Source organism: Myotis yumanensis, unplaced genomic scaffold, assembly GCF_028538775.1.
Source record: "Myotis yumanensis isolate MYYU_CA2020_CCGP unplaced genomic scaffold, mMyoYum1.0.hap1 SCAF_1, whole genome shotgun sequence".
Lineage (NCBI taxonomy): Eukaryota > Metazoa > Chordata > Mammalia > Chiroptera > Vespertilionidae > Myotis > Myotis yumanensis.
This window is the reverse complement of record NW_027223752.1, coordinates 195,002,773-195,023,008: the sequence shown is the minus strand read 5'-3', so window position 1 is coordinate 195,023,008 and position 20,236 is coordinate 195,002,773. Positions and strand designations below refer to the sequence as shown.

Here is a 20,236-nt window from a genome sequence, read left to right as displayed (position 1 = left end):
CTGCCCTCATACGTGACAAGTTATGCTATATAAAGTATACTATGTTGGATATTTTTTCCCCTCAAAATATTTAAAGAGACTGCTCTATTTTTATTCCCAAACCTGATATTACTGCTGAAAAATCCAATGCTGGTTGACTCTTGATTCTTATGCTCATGATTTGTATGTTGTTCTTCCTGAAAGTTCTAGGGGCTTCTTTTTACTTCAGTGTTCTGAATTTCAGGCAGTTATGCCTTGGAGTGTCTTTTTTTTATTTTTCATTGATTGTGGTTGACACAAATTATGTCATTTTAAGCCAAAAAAAAAAAAGAATTCTCTTATATCCTGGAGAATTTTCTTGTAGAAATCTTTATTGTTTTACTTTCTTCAACTCCAATTAATCAGATATTTGAGATCTTTTTTCTTCCATTTTCTGCTCCTTATTGTTCTACTTTTCAAAGATATTTTAACTTTCTCTTCCAGACTTTGTGTTGAGATCTTCATTTCTGTTATCATATTTTAAAATCTTTGATCTACTTTTATATTCTTTGTTTCTTACACCCTCATGTATATGTTTCATGGATAAAATGCGTTATATCTTTAAGGTTATTAATAATAATTTGTGTTTGTTTATTTTTTTTTCATCTGTCTACCTTAGGTTTTTTCCTAAGTCTCCCTTTTCCAGTTTGTTTTAGACTCTTTTTATACTTGATGTTTCCCTACTATCAACTGCCACTTAGCTGCTTGTGTTTCAGAATGAGGCACTATAGTGCTGCCTTGAACTTCTGCATGTATAAGGATTCGGGTTGGACTACCCTCAGCTTCATTAGTCTGAGCCATTCATTGGGAAATCCACAACTGTAAAATCTTCATGTCACTGTTCTTGGAAAGATCATTTTCCCAGAAGGAAATTATCTGATCTACTGCCATAGTATACAAAGCTGCATTCCACACTGCATGGGCCAACAGTATTGCATTCAAAGTGTTTACTTTCATTTAATTTGCATCATTGGGACACCCATTCCACCTGCACCTAGTGACTCACAGTCTAGAACCACTGTGCTTCTATCTCCATAGTGAGTAACCTCCATTCTTCTTCCCACCTGAGAAAAAGCCATTTATACATAATTCAGCCAATCATGTTGTTTGTCCAACTTTACTTTCAGTAGTATCTGCCATCTCAGTTTCTATGGAACTCGATGATGTTTTTGTCCTAGTGCAGGGGTGGGCAACCTTTTTGGGAGTGCGTGCCAAAACCAGCAAAATCTCTGACTCAAAATTCTTCTGCGTGCCAACCCTAATTTTTTGAGAACATGTTACGCCTACTTGATATCTCTTAAGGTGTACGTATGTGAAGAACCTTGAAGAAATAATAAAATTCATTCGAGTGACAAAAACACAGTATATATGATGATGAAAAATACATTTATTTTTTAATGTATACATGTACACTGATAGTCCTACAGAAAACTTTATGACTCCGTTTGATATTATCAGTGGGACTTTTGCTGCTGCATCACTGATGACAGAGATTTTACATCAGGTTTACATTTCGTGACCTTCAGAGATATGCACGAGCTACTACTGTCATCCATCAGGCTGTTCCTATTATGAGACTTAACAAAATTCATCACTGAGAACAAAGGTTCACAAGCGTATGTGGATGAAAACATGGAGAGTACCGCTGTTGCAAATTTTTTTAAACAGAAAAAAATTTCTAGAACGGCATTCCAAGTCCTCAATAGTTCGTTTTTGACACTTCTCTCTGGTACTCCTGTCTCTAATCGCTTTTTTTCAATGTTTTCCAAGTCAACTCTAAGGTCAATAAATTTCTGCTTCCAAATTGAGCTACTCTGAAATTCAATCAACTTCATTTCAAAGTCAGCCATGTCTATCCATGAAAACATTTGTAAGTTTAGTTCATCCAGTTTCATGCTGTCTGGAAACCTCATGAATTTAGCTATCTCTTCCAGTTCTCTGAATTTCGCAAATCTTGAGAAGAACTGCTCAATAGTTGACATGATGATGTTTAAAAACAGCTTTTGAAGGCTTTTGCAGTCTGTTCTGTCATCTTTTGGGAGGTCTTTGATGTGCCTCTTGAGGTTTGGGAAATATCTAAATCTCTCATCATCCACATCCCTCTCAAAGACTTCCAGTTTCTTTTCAAAAGCCTTTATGTAACCAAACATAACATCAAGTGTCTTGCCAGCTCCTTGTAATTTAACATTTAAGTCATTCAAATGTTCACAAAAATTGTAAATGGAAGATTATAAGAGAGGGTTTCACGTGCCAGCAAAAGTTACTGGTGTGCCATGTTTGGCATGTGTGCTAGGGGTTGCCCACCCCTGTCCTAGTGCTATCATTTCAGTGGAGTTGGGAAGAGAGATGAAATAAATTGTTTGCTTACTCTTTAATTTTCAACCAATGGCTGTACACACTCTCTTTTGCATTTTTATTAAAAAATAATACTAAAACAAACAACCAAATTTTAGAACTGGGAAGACATGCTTTCTTTTGGTTTACTCAGTAGAATCACTCAAGCTCCTATTGCAAATGGTCTGGATGAATGACAAGTATTTTTTATTAAGATATATGTGGATTATTTTAAGTCAATGGTAATATTTTTAATTAGGTAAGAATATCTTTTAAAATAAATTATAGGATATTTTTAAGAGATAAGTTTTCAAAATTTGAGTAATATGTAGAATTCATCTTTTGGGAAACTAGAATATTTGCTAGTGGAAGAATAAATATATCCCTATAATAGCATATGGGTGTTTAGAATATCAAACTGCTATAATAATTTTACTAATTTATTTTATAAACATCTGGTAACTGAGATTCACTTAAGAAGGAATTTAAATAGACTACTTTTGTCCATGCAGAGTGCTCTTAATTCTGAAAGGATATCTTAGTCAGCTCTGGCTGCTATAAAATACCATAGATGGGGCTCCACCAGCAGAAATTTATTTTCTCACCATTCTGGAGGTTTGAAGTTCAAGATCAGGGTGCCAGCATGGTCAGGTTCTTGGTGAGAGTACTTTTCCTGGTTTATAGTTAGCCACCCTCTTGCTGTGTGTAAACAGGGCCTTTCCTCAGAGCATGCACATGAAGAGAGTTCTTTCTTTCTTCCTCTTATAAATCCCATCATGTGGGAAAACCCTCATGACCTCATCAAAATCTAATAGAAACCCACACCTGAAACATGTATGATCATATTAACCAATGTCACCCCAATACATTTAATTAAAAAATGGAAAATAAAATGGAAAAATAAACCTAATTACTTGTAAAAGACTGAATCTCCAAATACCATCACTTTGGGGTTTAAGGCTCAAGTATATAATTGGGGATGGCATAAACATTTATCACATAACAAAGTACCTCTGTGGTAATATGTCTTATTACATTATATATAAATAAAAATTGATTTTTCCTGTAATTTATAGGGTACATTTGCAACTTAGAAAATGAATTTCTCCCTTTTTTATTCATTTAAAGGGCATTTTTATATAAAATATGATTATCTGGACTCTGGAACCATACTGCTAGGGTTGAAATCCTTAATATAATGCTAACTAGCTGTGTGGCAAGGCATGTGATGCATATGTGTTTGTTATTTAGTCTATATCATCCTATCTAATAATAGACAAACATGGTAATTGACCGTACCTTCGCTACGCCTCCCATTGGTTAATCAGCGCGATACGCAAATTAACCGCCAACAAATATGGTGGCTAATTTGCATACTGCAGGCAGGGCGGGGCAGCGTGAGCTGCCAGCACGAGCCACTATCCAGGCCCACGTGTGCGACCCCAGAAGCCGCCTGCCTGCCGCCGGTGATCGGATCTGATCCCGGGCCGCAGGCCGGCCCCAGAAGCCCCAGAAGCCGCCTGATATGGTAGTAACTCTATGAGTAAGCACTCTGAAAGTCAGTGGCATAAATGCACCAATTAAAAGACAGATTATGAGGGTGAATCAAAAACAAAATCCACTTTAAATATAAAGACACATATAGATTAAAAGTAAATGAATTAAGCTGCAGCCTGTTTTGTTTAGTGAATAGAGCATTAGCCAGTGGACTGAAAGGTCCCAGGTTCGATTCCAGTCAAGGGCATGTACCTCAGATGCTGGCTTGATCCCCGGTACCTATCAGAGCATGTGCAGGAGGCAACCAATCAATGTGTCTCTCCCTTTCCCTTCACTCTCTCTAAAATTCAATGGAAAAATATCCTTGGGTGAAGATTAACAAAAACAAAGTAAATAGATTAAGTAACATTAAAGAGATTATAAGAAAAATATATTCCAAATTTTGTTAGTTGTATAATGATTATGTTTAAATTATTAACACCTAAGAAATTGGGTGAAGGGTACATATAATATGCTGTAGTATTTTATAGTTTTTTTTACATGTATGAGATTATTTCAAATTAAAATATTAAAGAATTAAAAATTAATAAAATATTAATTGAAATGTATCTGCATTACATGAAAAATCTCCTAATTGCTTCTAACATAATTTATTAAATTGTGTTAAAATTTACAAGGGTTCAATTAAAAAATATCTTAATTCTAAATGATATAATAGAAAATATATAATAGTGCAGTTATAAGCACTTATCTGAAAATAAAAATTTAAAGAAGTGAATTTAAAGAAGGAATTAGCCAAAGAAAATATATGCACAACCCATGGACACAGACAACAGTATGGTGATGGCCAGAGAGAAGTGGGGGGCAAGAGCTGGGTAGAGGGGGCAATAGGGGGAAAATAAGGCCATCCTATATAATAATAATAAAAGGCTAATATGCATATTTAGTGAATGGCAGAATGACCGGTTGCTATGATGCGCACTGGCCACCAGGGGGAAGACGCTCAATGCAGGAGCTGCCCCCTGGTGGTCAGTGCACTTCCATATGGGGAGTGCCACTCAGCCAGAAGCTGGCTCATGGCTCACCAGCGCAGTGGTGGTGGCAGGAGCCTCTCCCACCTCTGTGGCAGCACTAAGAATGTCCAGCTAATGGTTTAGACCTGATCCCTTGGGGGCCTAAGCCTTTAGTCAGACATCCCCCGAGGGCTCCTTGGCTGCCAGAAGGATGTCTGACTGCAAGCTTAGGCCTGATCCCCCGTGGAGTGGGCCTAAGTTGACAGGTGGACATCCCCCAAGGGGTCCTGGACTATGAATGGGCTCAGGTGGGGCTGAGGGACTCCCCAGAGTGCACAAATTTTTGTGCACTGGGCCTCTAGTGAGAATAATAAAGCTTTCAAAAGCCTATTATGGGGATTTGATATATTACTAGAAAGCACTGTTACTGTGCCTAGAATGTTTTGATATTGTTAGTATGCTGAAAAAAAAAACCCACAAAAAAACACAGAGCTCTGAAGATACTAATGAAAATAATGGGAAACATTGATTGTTCCATGGATACCATTTAGAAAAGTTACATCAGTCTTGATTTTATGCCTTTCTGTTCATATTTTCAGTGAAATTGTAAGAAGTGATGTTTTTTCAAAGACTAAAGTGTTCCTTTTACTTTCAGGATGGCCATTTGGAAGCACAATGTGCAAAATCAGTGGTTTGGTTCAGGGAATATCCGTTGCGGCTTCAGTCTTTACATTGGTTGCAATAGCAGTGGATAGGTAAGTCAGCACCACAACCTGAATCCAGAAAAATGGGCATGTCTGCAACTAATTCACCTAGCTGGAGAACTGTATAATCTATTAAATTGGGTTATGTATATATGTGAGACAGACATAGAATATGTATATAAAGAGAACACACACACACACACACACACATAGAGATCAAAAAACATAAAATGTAGTATAATTATTGACATAAAAAACTTGATAGATTCTATTTTTAATATTAATCTATTGTTTCCATCATTATTTACAATGTTTTAATCTATTTCTAGAACTTATCATGTAGATCTAGTTTATTTGGTTTACAGGTAGAGAGAATAAATGCAAACATATACTAACCGCATTATACCAAAGATATATTTTTACATTAAGTTTCCAAATATACTATGTCCTTTTACTATCAGACTAGATTATTATTATTATTATTGCATACTCTTTTTTCTGGATGAGTCTGGCTAAAGATTTATTAATTGTATTTATCTTAATTTTTTTATTTAATAAGTCAGCTCTTGGTTTTATTGATCTATTTTCCCCCCACTCACATGAGTATATTCTTTTCATTGCTTTTCAGAGAGAGTGGAAGGGAGGGTGGAGAGAGAAAGAGAGAGGGGGGGAGAGAGAGAGAGAGAGAGAGAGAGAGAGAGAGAGAGAGAGAGGGAGAAGCATTGATGTCAGAGGGACACATCAGTTGGTTGCCTCTTACACATGCTTGACCATGTGTGGGAGCAAACCCACAACCCAGGTATGTGCCTTTGACCGGGAATTGAGCTCAGGAACCTTTGGTGTGCAGGCCGGTGCTCTAACCACTAAGCAACATCAACAAGGGCTTATTGCTCTTTTATATTATTTTCTTTTAGGCTCTGTTTTGATTATTTCTGCTCTGATATTTATTTTGTTTCTTCTCCACACGTTGAGCTTTGTTTGTTCCTTTTCCAGTTTCTTTAGTTGTACAAATAAAGTATTTATTGAAGCTTTTTGTTTGTTTCTTTAGGTAGGCCTATATTGCTATGAATTTCCCTATTAGAACTGCGTTTGCTGTGTACTATAGATTGAGTCATGTGTTTTCATTTTATTTATCTCAAGGTATCTTTTGATTTTTTTCCCTTGATCCTGTTGTTAACCCATTCATTGTTCAGTAGCATGTTATTTAGTCTCCATGTGTTTGTGTGTTTTTCAGGTTTTCTTGTAATCCTATCTAATAAAAGAGTAATATGCAAATTGACCATTGCTCCAATACACAAGATAGCTGCCCCCATGTGGACACAAAATGGCCACCACAAGATGTCCGGCAGGGGAGGGCATTTGTGGGCAATCAGGCCAGCAGGGGAGGGCAGTTAGGGGCAATCAGGCTGGCAGAGGAACATTTAGGCATCAATCAGACTGGCAGGGGAGTGGTTAGGGGGTGATCAGGCTGGCAGACAGAAGCAGTTATGGGCAATCAGGCAGGCAGGTGAGTGGTTGGGAGCCAGCAGTCCTGGATTGGAGAGGATGCAGGCTGGGCTGAGGGACACACATACCCTCATTTACAAATTGCATGCACCAGGCCTCTAGTTGATATATATAGTTTCACACCGTTGTGATTGGAGAAGATGCTTGATATGATTTCAATCTTTTTAAACTTGCTGAGACTTGTTTTGTAGCCTAACATGTTGTCTATCCTGGAAAATGTTTCATGTGTGCTTGAAAAAATGTATATTCTGCTTCTTTGGGGTAAAATGGTCTAAAAATATCAATTAAATCCATGAAACCTAATCTGTCATTTAAGGCCACTCTTTCCTTATTGGCTGTCTGAATGATCTATCAATTTATGTCAATGGGGTGTTAAAGTCTTCTACTATTACTGTCAATCTCTCCCTTTTTGTCTATCAATATTTGTTTTATATGCTTAAGTGCTCCTGCATTGTGTGCATTGATATTTACATGGGTTATATCCTCTTATTGGATTGATCCCTTTCTCATTGTGACATATCCTTCTCTGTCTCTTGTTATTGTCCTTACTTTAAAGTCTATTTTGTCTGCTATAAGTATTGCTACACCAGCTTTTATTCATTTCCATTTGTATAAAATATCTTTTCAATTCTTTTACTTTCAGTCTGTATGTGTCTTTCAATCTAGCAGATCTCTCATAGGTGGCATATGTCTGAGTCTTGTTTTCTTATCCACTCGGGAACCCTATGTTTTTTATTAGAACATTTAATCCATTTACATTTAAAGTAATTATGGGTATCTAGTAATTGCTACTTTAGTTTTCATATTTTTAAAAAATATATTTTATTGATTTTTTTTACAGAGAGGGAGAGGGATAGAGAGTTAGAAACATCGATCAGCTGCCTCTTCACACCCCCTACTGGGGATGTGCCCTCAACCAAGGTACATGCCTTTGACCGGAATCAAACCTGGGACTCTTCAATCCATAAGCCGACGCTCTAGCCACTGAGCCAAACTGGTTAGGGCTAGTTTTCATATTTTTAATCTTCCTTCTTCTTAAAGCAGGGCCTTTAAAATTCTTGTATCACTGGTTTGGCTGTGCTGAACTCCTGTAGCTTTTTCTTGTCTTCAAAGCTTTTTATCTCTCCTTTGATTCTAAATGTTAGCCTTGCTGGGAAGAGTAGTCTTGTTTGTAGGTCCTTGCTTTTTATCATTTTGAATATTTCATGCCAATCCCTTCTGGCCTGCAAAGTGTCTGTTAAGAAATCAGCTCACAGTCTTAAGAGAGCTCCCTTGTAGTTAAATAACTGCTTTTATCTTGCTGCTTTTAAGAATCTCTGTCTTTAACCTTTGACATTTTAATTATGATGTGTCTTGCTGTGGGCCTCTTTGGATTCATTTTGTTTGAAACTCTGCGCTTCCTGGACTTGTGTAGGATAGGAAAGTTTTTAGTCATTATTTCTTCAAATAGGTTTTCGATCCCTTGCTCTCTCTTCTTCCTATACCCCTATGATGTGAATATTGTTATGCTTGATGTTGTTCCAGAAGTTTCTTAAATTATCTCACTTATTTGATTCATTTTTTCTGCAGTTTTTATTAGGTTTCTCCCACTACCTTGTCTACCAAATTGCTGATTATGTTTTCTATTTCATCTAATCTACTGTTGATTTCCTCTAATATATTCATTATTTCAACTATGGTATTCTTCATTTCTGACAGGCTCTTTTTTATGTTTTCTATCTCCATTTTTATGCTTCCTATCTCTTTGTTAATGTTATTACTGAGTTCATCTAAGTTTATTGAGCATCCTTATGACCAGTGTTTTGAACTGCAGGTATTCTTTATGACATTGAATCAAAAGAATAGGGTAAAACGATGGAGCAAAGAAGATTGCCCTCCATGTAGTGGCTGTCCCTTATTTAATCAGTTGAAGATATGAATAGAACAAGAAGACTGACCTTCCTACAAGTAAGAGACCTTCCTACAAGTAAACTTTTGCCTTATTTTTGACCTGGGACATTAGTCTTTTCCTGCCTTCAGACTGAAAATGAAATGTCAATTCTTCTGGGGTCTTGAGCCTGCTGTCTTTCAGACTGGCACTTACATCAGTGGCTCATCTGCTTCCCGGGCTTTGGACTTGATCTGGAACTACACCATTGGCTCTCCTGGATCTCCATTTTGCCAACTATAGATCTCGGGACTATTCAATTACATAATTACATGAGTCAATTCCTTATAATAAACATCTTTCAATATATCTATACATCCTGTTGGTTCTGTTTCCCTGGAGAACTCTGACTAATGCACTGGCCAAGTTCAAATTCTAGCATGATGAGAAAAAGTACACAGTATTTTCATTGACCATTTCCTGGCAGGGAGCATTTTTTAAAATTATTATTCATCTTTGCCTTTCTGATGCATATATTTGTTGAATGAACAAATAAATAAAATATTTGTGGTTCTCATAGTTGGTTTACAAAAAAGAGCAAAATATCTAGAATTGTGCCTATAAAGTTACCAGTAATTTAATAGAGAACAAATGGGAGGGTTCACTGATCAGAAGATTAGAAGAAAGCTTTGAGGTTAAGACAGAAGACTTTATGCATGTGATGAAGTAGTTCTAAAGGACAACAGAGCAGTCAAAGCTCAAGCTGACTACTCATTACTTGAAGTTATGGCAGATAAATTAATTTGAGTTGCCGCTGAACCATGTAAAAGCTCTAAGTTTTCTTAAGTGTAGATCTGGAAAGTAATAATTTTCATAACATTTAAGTTGTATAGAATCAACACAAAAATCAAAGAAGATTAAATAGGTGATAGTAACTTGAAAACTATAAAATGTTATACAATTGCATAATGGTATGATTATTTTATAATTAACATAATAAGTATCAATAATAGTAACATGAAGAATCACAAGAACAAAATAACAGTAAAATGAATCAGACTCAGTCTACATACTGATGCTGAATTTCTATGTTCACCAGAGGACATAGACCTTTGTGAAGATGCGTAATCAGAATTTATAATAGAAACTCGACTCTCATAGCTGTGAAGCAAACCACCAAAACACATAGTGGCTTAAAACAATAATTCTTTAGTATTACCCATGATTCTGTGGCTTGGTTGATTGCCTCTTGTGGTTCTGCTCAGTGTGCTGTAGCTGAAATCAATCCTGCTGCAGCATTATCCTGGGAACTAAACTGGGGCTGGATCATTCTGGGTGACCAGCCTCTCATACCCCAGGGTCTCTCTCCACACAGTCTCTCATCTAATTCAAGCTTCTTTATAACCTAGTAGCTGGCTTTCAAGAGGAAGCATCCCAAAAGGACAAGCCCCAACATACAAGTGCTTGCCAATGTCCCATTGGCCAAGGAAAGTTACATGGCCAAGCACACAGTTAACATGGGAGAGGGCCACAGAAGGGCATGAAGAAGAAGAGTGTAAGAATATGGGCTTTGGAGGTAAACTACTTGTGTAACAATTATGTGTAATTATGGACAATATCTTTACCTTTTCTAAGCCTGTTTTCCCGTTTTAAATGATGATGCTTACAGAGATAATTCATGCAAATCAATGGAAAAGAATGGAAGAGGGTATTACATATTCATGTTCAATACATAATAGTTATCACTATTACTTTTACTAATAATAGTGTCTTATATACTCCACTTATTTATATTTTCAATTGAAATATATCTCATATCAATTAGAGAAAATACATGCCTTTCTACTACTAATGGTAACTTTCTATGTTTTTGAGAAGAATGTGGGATTACTTAAATAAATTTAATTCACAAGTCAGAAGTTATAAGGCGCTGCCTCAACTGATACTTGCTTTTAATTACAGGTTCCGGAGTGTTGTCTACCCTTTTAAACCAAAGCTCTCTATCAAGACAGCAGTCGTCATTATTGTGATCATCTGGGTCCTGGCCATTGCCATTATTTCCCCATCCGCAATAATGTTACATGTACAAGAAGAAAAATATTACCGAGTGAAACTCAACTCTGAGAATAAAACCATGCCTGTCTACTGGTGCCGGGAAGACTGGCCAAATAAGGAAATGAGGAAGATCTACACCACTGTGCTGTTTGCCAATATCTACCTGGCTCCCCTGTCCCTCATTGTCATCATGTATGGAAGGATTGGAATTTCTCTCTTCAAGGTGACAGTGCCTCACACAGGCAAGCAGAACAAGAAGCAGTGGCACGTGGTGTCCAAGAAGAAGCAGAAGGTCATCAAGATGCTCCTGATTGTGGCGCTACTTTTTATTATCTCCTGGCTGCCCTTGTGGACTCTGATGATGCTCTCAGACTACGCTGAGCTGTCTCCAAATGAACTACAGGTCATCAACATCTACATCTACCCTTTTGCACATTGGCTGGCCTTTTGCAACAGCAGCATCAACCCCATCATTTATGGTTTCTTCAATGAGAATTTTCGCCGTGGCTTTGAAGAGGCTTTTCACCTCCAGTTCTGCCAAAAAAGAGCACAGTCCCAGGAAGCCTATGCCCTAAGAGCTAAAAACAATGTGGTCATAAATACATCTCATCCGTTAGCCCACGAACCTACAATTCAAGACACACACGAGGAAAATTTTCTTTAGAAACAGTGTGAAAAACCCCGAACAGAAACTGATGGAAGAATTAGGAGGAGCTACCAATAGCAATGAGATTTTAAAAAGAGCTGGAGTGATGATTTCAACTCTACTGTGTTATATATTGAAATGCTGTTGCTACCTATAGTTTTGTACTTCAATAGTTTCTAAGAATATTCCAGAGAAAACATGTAGAGAAAGCCCTCTCTAAAAAAAAAAGTAAAAAAAAAATGGTTTTATGTTCATAACCAGTCTTACAGCATGTAAAATATGTAAAATAACGAATATATTTGCCTGGATAAAATCTATTTTCTAGAAACATATTGCAAAGCTTGACCTCTTCAACTTAACTATTTATGTATGAGACAAGCATGTGTATTATGTCTATTGATACACGCACACATGAATGCATATGTGTGCATGCATGCACACACACAGAGTTCCCATATGGCGATAAATTGGTAGTTATTTGCATGAGAGTACATTTTATCAAGTCTCCCTTTGCTTTTCTGTTTTAAATTTTAGATTAAAAATTGTCTCTTTGTGCTTTTAAAATGTACTTATCTTTCTCAGAAATGAGAATTATAATTGCAATAGAGGGACATTATATTTTTTTGTATTTAAAAGTTTATTTTTTTAAGGAATGTAGTTATAGTTGGTAAAATCATAGCATTGTTCCATAGGCGTTATTGTCAGTTTTTAAATATTTTTATAAGTGAGGTTTATGCCCTACCTGAGTCCATGTTTCTTACAGAGGTGATTCAGAACCCAATTTAATCCCCTTGTTAATAAATTATATGACACAGAAAAAGCAAGTCTCTCACTGGAGCAGTTGGCAGAAGAATGGCAGCTCTCTTTTGAAGTGCTCAATCAGGGACACTCAAAATCATCTAAGACTCCCATAAGGTCTGTACAGAGCCAAACCAATTGTTCCAAATTTTCTACCAAGCACAACACTTAAATCCAGCACTCCTACTGGTTTAGTAAATTGGTACTACTGTTATGAAGAGAATTGCAACCCCCTGAACTCCCCTGTGTTACAATTATGTTGATGATAGTTGTAAATGCTAGCTTTTAGGGTGACATAAGTCTCTAGAAAATTGGGAATTATAAAATAACAGTCTGGCAAATAAAAATTAATCTCTGGTCTTGGAACTATTGTGTTTTTCAAGTCATTTATGTAGTTCAATCCAAAAGCTTTTCAACATTATATGCCTTTCAGAAAATAATTGTTGAGTTTTTAATTGAATTAAGATTTGTAGTATTTGCATACGCAAGTGCTATTTCCTGCAGTGAGGGAGGGAAACTTTATGAAGTTTTGTTGTGCAAAATTCCAAATTCAGGTTCATGTGCCTAATGTGCAGTTAAAACCATACACTGAAATACCAGCTGGGACACAGAGAAAGGTTTATTTGATTTGGCCAAAACAAGAGGAGTGGAGAGCAAGATCTCTGAAATTTGTCTTCCTCAAAAGGCAAAAGTAGGGAGTTTTTATGTAGCTAATGAGTAGGGAAGGGGTGTTTCAGGGAACTGAGGGATAAACTGTGTGTTCTGTCTCAGATAACACCTCGTGCAACCAGACTTTTAGGCATGAGTAGATGGTCGCAACTTTCTTAAAGGCATTCCTTCTGCACAATAAACCATAACTTGTCCTTGTGACCCTGGAGTTATCTCCTCCTGCTTGACAAGGAAGCAGTGTACAATATATTGTGAGAACAAGGGCTGCTTGGCAGGGAGAGCAGTTAACATGTGTAAGTGAACAGGGGTCCAACTATAGTTTCAACTCTGCCCTCATTTACTGAAATACTATTTACAATGTCTAAGTTGGTATACTGAGACATTGAATATTTTGTTAGAAACTATCACTTTCTGATGCGCATCCTCACATTCTACCAGTTCCTGAAAATCATCATAACTAAGTCACACACCCTTATCTGTTAACTAGTTACATTTTATCACCTCCAATTCCTTATTACCTGTTTCCTATCAGTGATAAAACTCATCACTGAATCCCATCTTGGCTTTCAGCTTTGTCTTTCAATTCTTTCTATAGTTGGCAGAGTCATCTTCCTGAAAAAGAGGGTGAATGTGTATGTATTCTTTGGAAAAACACCTCCAGAAGCTCTCTGCCTGCTAAATCACGTACAGACACTCAAGGCTCACCTAGGCCTGGCTCTTGTCTCCTGGTTGCAGCTACAACACAAATTGTTTTCTAAACTCCAGTCAGACCAAGATGGTCAGCCTAGATTGTGGTATTTTTTTCATTTATGATTTATTCTCTGCTTCATTCCCCTATCTGCCTGTCTACCCTTTGTCCAAGGCCTATTAAAACACTACCTCTCAGAACGTCTGTCTTTATTCTTATAACCAGAGATGTATACTTCCTCTTCTAAGCATTGTGCCCCCTTTGTATGAAAACCTCAGCTGTATGGTAATTGCTCTGTCTTCTCCTTGCAACTAGAACCTACATTCCTCAAGGGCATTTACTCCCTCCCTTGAGCATTGTGCACCTCTTGTGTGACAACCTCAATTATATTGTAATTGTTCTGTCTTTTCTTGCAACTACAAAATAAATTTGTCAAGGGCATGATGAATTAAGCCTTACTGGTCTTTAGATGCCCTACAATGTGGATCATAATAGCAACAGTAACAAAAACTCAATTTTTTTGAGCCTTATATGCCAGAAATTTAATATACATTTGTATTGTTCATTCCCATTTTATAGGTACTAGAACTAGAATTCAGAGACAGCAAGTAAGTTATGTAAAATTATATAGACAGATTTGGAGTAAGCTGTGAGTGGGACACAGGTCCCCATGTAGTTTCAAAGCCTGTGCTCTTGCATCAGATTGTACTTTTAGATAAAGCATCCTTGAAAGTTCTGCATCAAACTTTTTTTAATCTCTCAATTTCTCTTATAAACACCTGCAAGCAGCAGAGTCATCAGGAAAAGGAAAGAAATGATGTGTTTTCTCATCAAAATTGCAGAGGGAGACAATATAATGATGAATAATACATAACTGATTTCAGACTATTTAGACATTTCATTTAGAAATACACTTATTAGATCATTTTTTTCTAGATAGCTACTTCTGTCAGACTACAAAGAGAGTGAAGAAATGAAAGAAAATCAGAGAGAATTATATTAGTGCTTTAACAATCTCAGCTCTTCAATTTATTTGGCAGATGTTTTTTATCTGTTACAGTCTTACAATTCCATGGGTAGTAAGCAAAGTCATAGTTCTTCTCAAGTCAAGGTTCTTCAGCTTTTAGCAATAGTCTCTTTTCATTCTCCCAATCCTTAGCTTAATGAGTCATCTGCAACACCTCATTTTTCCAATATATTTCTGTATTAGTTGGATCTCTTTATGTTGCAAATGAACTAGAAACTGTGCTTAAAACTTAAGAAGGGACTTGGTTGTCTCATATTACCCGAATATCCAATGGTAGGTGTGACTTGATCCAGGAGCTCAAAGGATGTTGGCTAAAATATGTCTGTATCTCTTGCCTCTGATTTTTCCATGTTCACTGAATTCTCAGACACAATTTTCTTACAGCAGCCAGCTGGATTCTGACAGTACCAGACTTATACCTTAAAAACTTAGAAATTTTAATAAAAATAGAACATTCCCCAAATAGCTTGATTTGGGTTGTTTTATGAGCAGGGTGATTTCTTTCCTGGATCCTTGTCCAGATGGATTTGAAGAATGAAGCCACGAACAAAGGGTGGTAGGTGAAAAGTACAGAAATTTTATTGCAAACAAATACTACCTCTAAAACCTTAATTCTAAATTCTAAGCCTAAAACTCTGTCCCTCTTGGCACAGAGGGGCCACCTAAGAAAGGTGCCCTCTAAGTTCCTAATCCTAAGACTCTGTCCCTCCTGGATGAACAGAGGGGCCCCTAAGAAGGGTGGCCGCTGCTTTCTTAGTCTTCAGACATTAAATAGGCTGGAGACCCTATTTTTCTGCTGTGAGACCTTAGCCCTGTAATCACCTCCCAGGACCCCCACATCCACACTTTTCCTCATTTGATCATCGTATCTGTTTAGGGTGGAGTCACTTTTGATTTATCTTGTGGTTTTCTCCCAGTTGTGCTGGCAGAGAAAGCCTTATCTTACAGCTCTCCCAGCTACTCAGGTCAGGGCTACTTTTGGTCTAACTATGGTCACTTTAATAGCTCAGGCCAGAGATACCCCTGTCTGTCCTTGGTTTATGGCTGTTTTAATTGCTCAGGCCAGAAATGTTTCCATCTGCCTGTGTCATTGCTCTATCCTCTCTACAAGTCAGATAAGCACCCTGGTGTCTTCAAGTCTCCATCTATGTATTCCTCCCCCATGGACCCTCCTCATTCCTAAAACTCCCTCAACTTGCCTATTTTATCCTTAAAACTCCTTTCAGGTTTAATATACATCTGAGAATTAGATCTTACCATATTGGACCCAAGTTCATACTCTTCTTATGATAAAGCATTTTGTCTGGTGAGATTAAACATTGACAGCTTCATTCCCAATCTTGTGTGAGACTATCGCCACACAAAACGCAGAGCCTGAAAATGAATGCCCTCCACTACACACATACCCCCACCAAAAAAAGTGTGACATTATTACTAGAAAAGTGGAAATGGATGTTAATGCTGAGCAGGCACACATAATAAATGCCTATGACACATAACTTCCTCAGTTTATAACTTCATATCAACCCTCCTAAGGATTATATTCCTTCAATGGGCAATGAAGATGGTAAATAACAATTTACTATATGTAAATAGTAATTTTTGATAAATAGGCATTTATCCACACATTGCCCAGTGTTTCTCTTAGCTATGGAACCAATGAGGACAAACTCAGGAGTCAGTTATTATAATGGAACTATAAAACAGAGAAATTTAATAGAAATGGAAATGTGGTTTTCCAGCAGTAACGGTAGTGCAGGTGCATCTGGCCCCTTTCTGTAATGTCAGGAGACCGCTGTATATGGTCCTACCTCCCACTTTTCAGAGGATAATTATTTTGAGGAAGGAAATATGAGACATTTTGGAAGAATGGTAACAGTGATTAGGGTGGCAATATTTAAATTGATAGCCAGTGAGCAAATCAACCTAGACTGAGATTCTTTTGACTTTTCAGAGAGAAGCATTGTTAAGCAAGCCATGCAAAATCCTGTTGTCATTTCAAAGATTAATTCAACCCATTTAGACAGTCTGGATCCCACTAAATAGCATGTTCTAAGTAATTAATAAATTATGTTATCTTAGTTGATTTTTAGTCTAGTGATGGTATTTAAGAAAATACTATTCTATGAGGGTTATTTATTTTAAACTAATATATTATAAATGTCTAATAAGATAAAATAGAAGAAAATACTCCAAAATCCTGCTATGTTGTTTACGGGAAATCTAAAAGACCAATCTGAGGTGATAGCTACCTTGTATTAAGACCTTACTCTGTGACAAGTAGTATGATAAGTACTTTATATTTACTATGGCATTTAATTTTCAAATAACTTCAAAGTATATATTACATATATTTCACATATGAGAAAAATATAGGCCAGAAAGTCCAAATGAAGTCACCCCCCAAATAATTTTGAAACCAATATTTAAATTATGGAGTGTCTAATGACAAAACCCCTGGAAATAACAAATTTATTTTAAAATATTCTTTTAATAATTTTTGTTTGCTGGTAAACAAGTATCCTAAACTAAAAATAACATTAATGCTCATTCAAGGCAGTTCAGTATAGATCAAGAGCACAAACTGGAATTTGAAGTGTTGGAATTTTAACTCTGTATCTTGCTAGTTGCATAACTATAGGAAATTTACTAAATTTTTCTATGACTCATTTTCCTTATTGATGAACAAGAAATTACACTTTTATCGCATTTTACATAGAGACTAACAGTATCTGATACATATAAAAAATGGTGGCTACCTATACTAATAATAGAGGAATATGCCAATTGTCCGGGATGCTGTCACAGTAACAGTAACGACTGAACAGCAGGCTGCGTGGGGTGACCAGGCCAGCCGGGGGCAGTAAGAGGCAACCAGGCTGGTGGGGGGGGCAGTTAAGAATGATCAGGCTGGTGGAGGGGGGGCAATTGGGGGCAACCAGGCTGACAGGGGAGGGGGCAGTTGGGGGTGACCAGGCCAGAGAGGAGGGCAGTAAGGGGCAACCAGTCCAGCAGGAGGGCAGTTAGGGCCTCTAGTTTCAATATAAGTAGCAAATAATTTCAAGATAACTTAGTTTGTATGTGCATAAGGCTGTAACAACTTTACTATGTATGCCCAAAGACCATAAAGATTAATGCAAAGATAGTGCATTAAGTTTATCAATATTTAAAAGTCTTAAATAGGCTTAATGAAACATAAGTAAATGTTCTGTCTTAAGTGCTTAAAATCAACCATGTTTCTATTAGAGTACATCTCATCTTATAATATTCAAACTTTTTTTTTTTACCTTTTTAGTTACTAATTATAGTTCTCTAAAGAAAATGATTCTTTACATGTTCAGATGATTATTTTTGGACTGAGTGTATTGAATTTTATTGTCATGTTGCAGCTCATAAATTATAGGAAGTGTATACTAGTATGTTGTTAGATAAATATTCTAATGTATGCTTTATGAAGACAATTTTAAGGAAGCTTGGTTAATCACAACACATCTCTATGAAGTTTTGTTACTCTAGCAAACACACTATTGTGGAAGCATTTTAATACATGGAAATACAATTTTATCAAACTACCAGAAATAAATCTACACATCAATTACTCTAATTCTGGGATCTAAAATAATAAAAACAAAACTTAGTCTCTTTAAGGAAAAACATTGCAAATCCATAAAATTAGAAAATCATTCAGCAGTAAGTAAAACAAGATAAGACCAAATTTAAGAAATAGACAATTCAGACATGCTATCATATGATATATAATAATAAAATTGACTAACATTACTTAATGTTGGTCAAGTATTTTGTTATACCAAATAAATGCAGTAGTGTGTGGCAGAATAGATGGTGTTAAATGTCAGACTCTTATGTAAACATTCCCTGCAATATAAAAAGAAATATCAGTCACCATGATCCACAGCAAATAAAAAAGTGGAATGAAATAGGTTAACTAAGGGAAATATTAATGAAAGTATCTCAGTGATATGATGTTAAGGGTAATGAAACTGTGAGTTAAAATCCCAGCCTTGCTACTGATATATTGTATGACTTTTGAAATAATATTCAGCCCCTCTGGGATACGTGCCAGAATTGTGTATAATCAGTGCTTCCCTTTGTTGAAATGTAGAAACAGAATCACCGGATGCAGGAATCTGAGGAAAGCTTAGACAGCACCAAGTATAGCTCCTCCTTTTTACAAAGAAAACATCCTAGTTTGCAAAATATCATGAAGAAAGCAGGCACTGTAGTTTATAGGTAAAAGCTTAGAGGCACTGGGATAGTAGGTTATGACCTATGGATGGGTCTAATAATCTGTCCATAGTTTCAATTCTACTGTGGACTTTAAAGCTAGAAAAAAAAATCCTTTAAAAATTGCAACAAATATTGTTACAGTTAAAATCTCTTCAAATACTGAAGTTTGCTAAATTAGAATGGAAAACAAGAGGTTTTCATTAACATAGTTTTCATTGGTCTAAGATTATATTGATGCTCTGTTTCCAAAGTTATTGGACTTTTTCATGTTTTAATTAAATCAATTTGTGAACATGCTATAACTTTTAAAATATGGGCAAAAGGTATAATAAAAACAAATACCAGAGAACCTTCACGGACTCTTCAAGCCACATGATTGGGGGAGGTCTTTAAAAGTTGTGAGGAAAGTATAATTAAGAGTGATATTCAGGACATCCTGGTGCTCTGAATGGACTACCTCATGTGTGTCCGTGCAACTCCCATAAAACTTGATGCACTCTCAAAAATCATCCAAATTTGTGTAGTTTAGAAACCTAAATTTCTGAAGCACCTTGAATCTTTTGGGAAATTTTTTAAGAAGAAGAAGAGTAAAACAATGATGGAGAAAAAGAAATTCTATAGATGAGGGAAGACAGAACAGGAAGAGGAAGAAGTTGAAACCTTTCTCTAAAAGGAAATTTTAGAAAACTAAGGGTTTCCTTGACTACTACTAAGGTTTTGCATAGAGCATGTGTTCCCATAATTGAAGAGTAACTTGCAGAGCAGGTCTTCAGTTATGCACCGAAGCCACTTCATCAGCAGTTATTTCTGCATCTTGGCCTTTTGATCACTCCTCTTATGGAGACAGAGCCTTACTCAACTATGAATTACCTAGAATGTCATGTCCTTACTAAAGTGCTGCTTCATCTTTAGGCTGAGCTGCCTGGAAGAAGCCCAGGTCTGGGAGTCCTGGGAAGGACAGCAGGAGGAAAGTCCAGTGCCATGGTCTAATAATCCTGGGCTGGGAATTCCACTCTTCATTCCTGTTGTTGAGAGTCCTTGAAAAAAATAACAATTAAGAGGAATTTGGTACCTAAGGATGATGTATAAGAGTAGTGTGATTTCTTCTTAATCCTGTCATTAGTTATCTGCTCAAAGATCATTGTTAATTAATTAACCAAACAGAC

General features: G+C 36.6%; 1 protein-coding gene across 1 annotated transcript in view; it reads left to right on the top strand.

The window, feature by feature from the left end:
* The window catches only part of NPFFR2 (neuropeptide FF receptor 2), a 44,802-nt gene extending 32,013 nt beyond the window's left edge, over nt 1–12,789 (top strand). The window contains 3 exon segments of the mRNA XM_070409903.1: nt 5,518–5,617; nt 10,902–11,645; nt 11,647–12,789. Coding sequence (XP_070266004.1) covers nt 5,518–5,617; nt 10,902–11,645; nt 11,647–11,797 — 995 coding nt within the window. The 3' untranslated portion in view covers nt 11,798–12,789.
* Nucleotides 12,790–20,236: the final 7,447 nt, after the last annotated feature.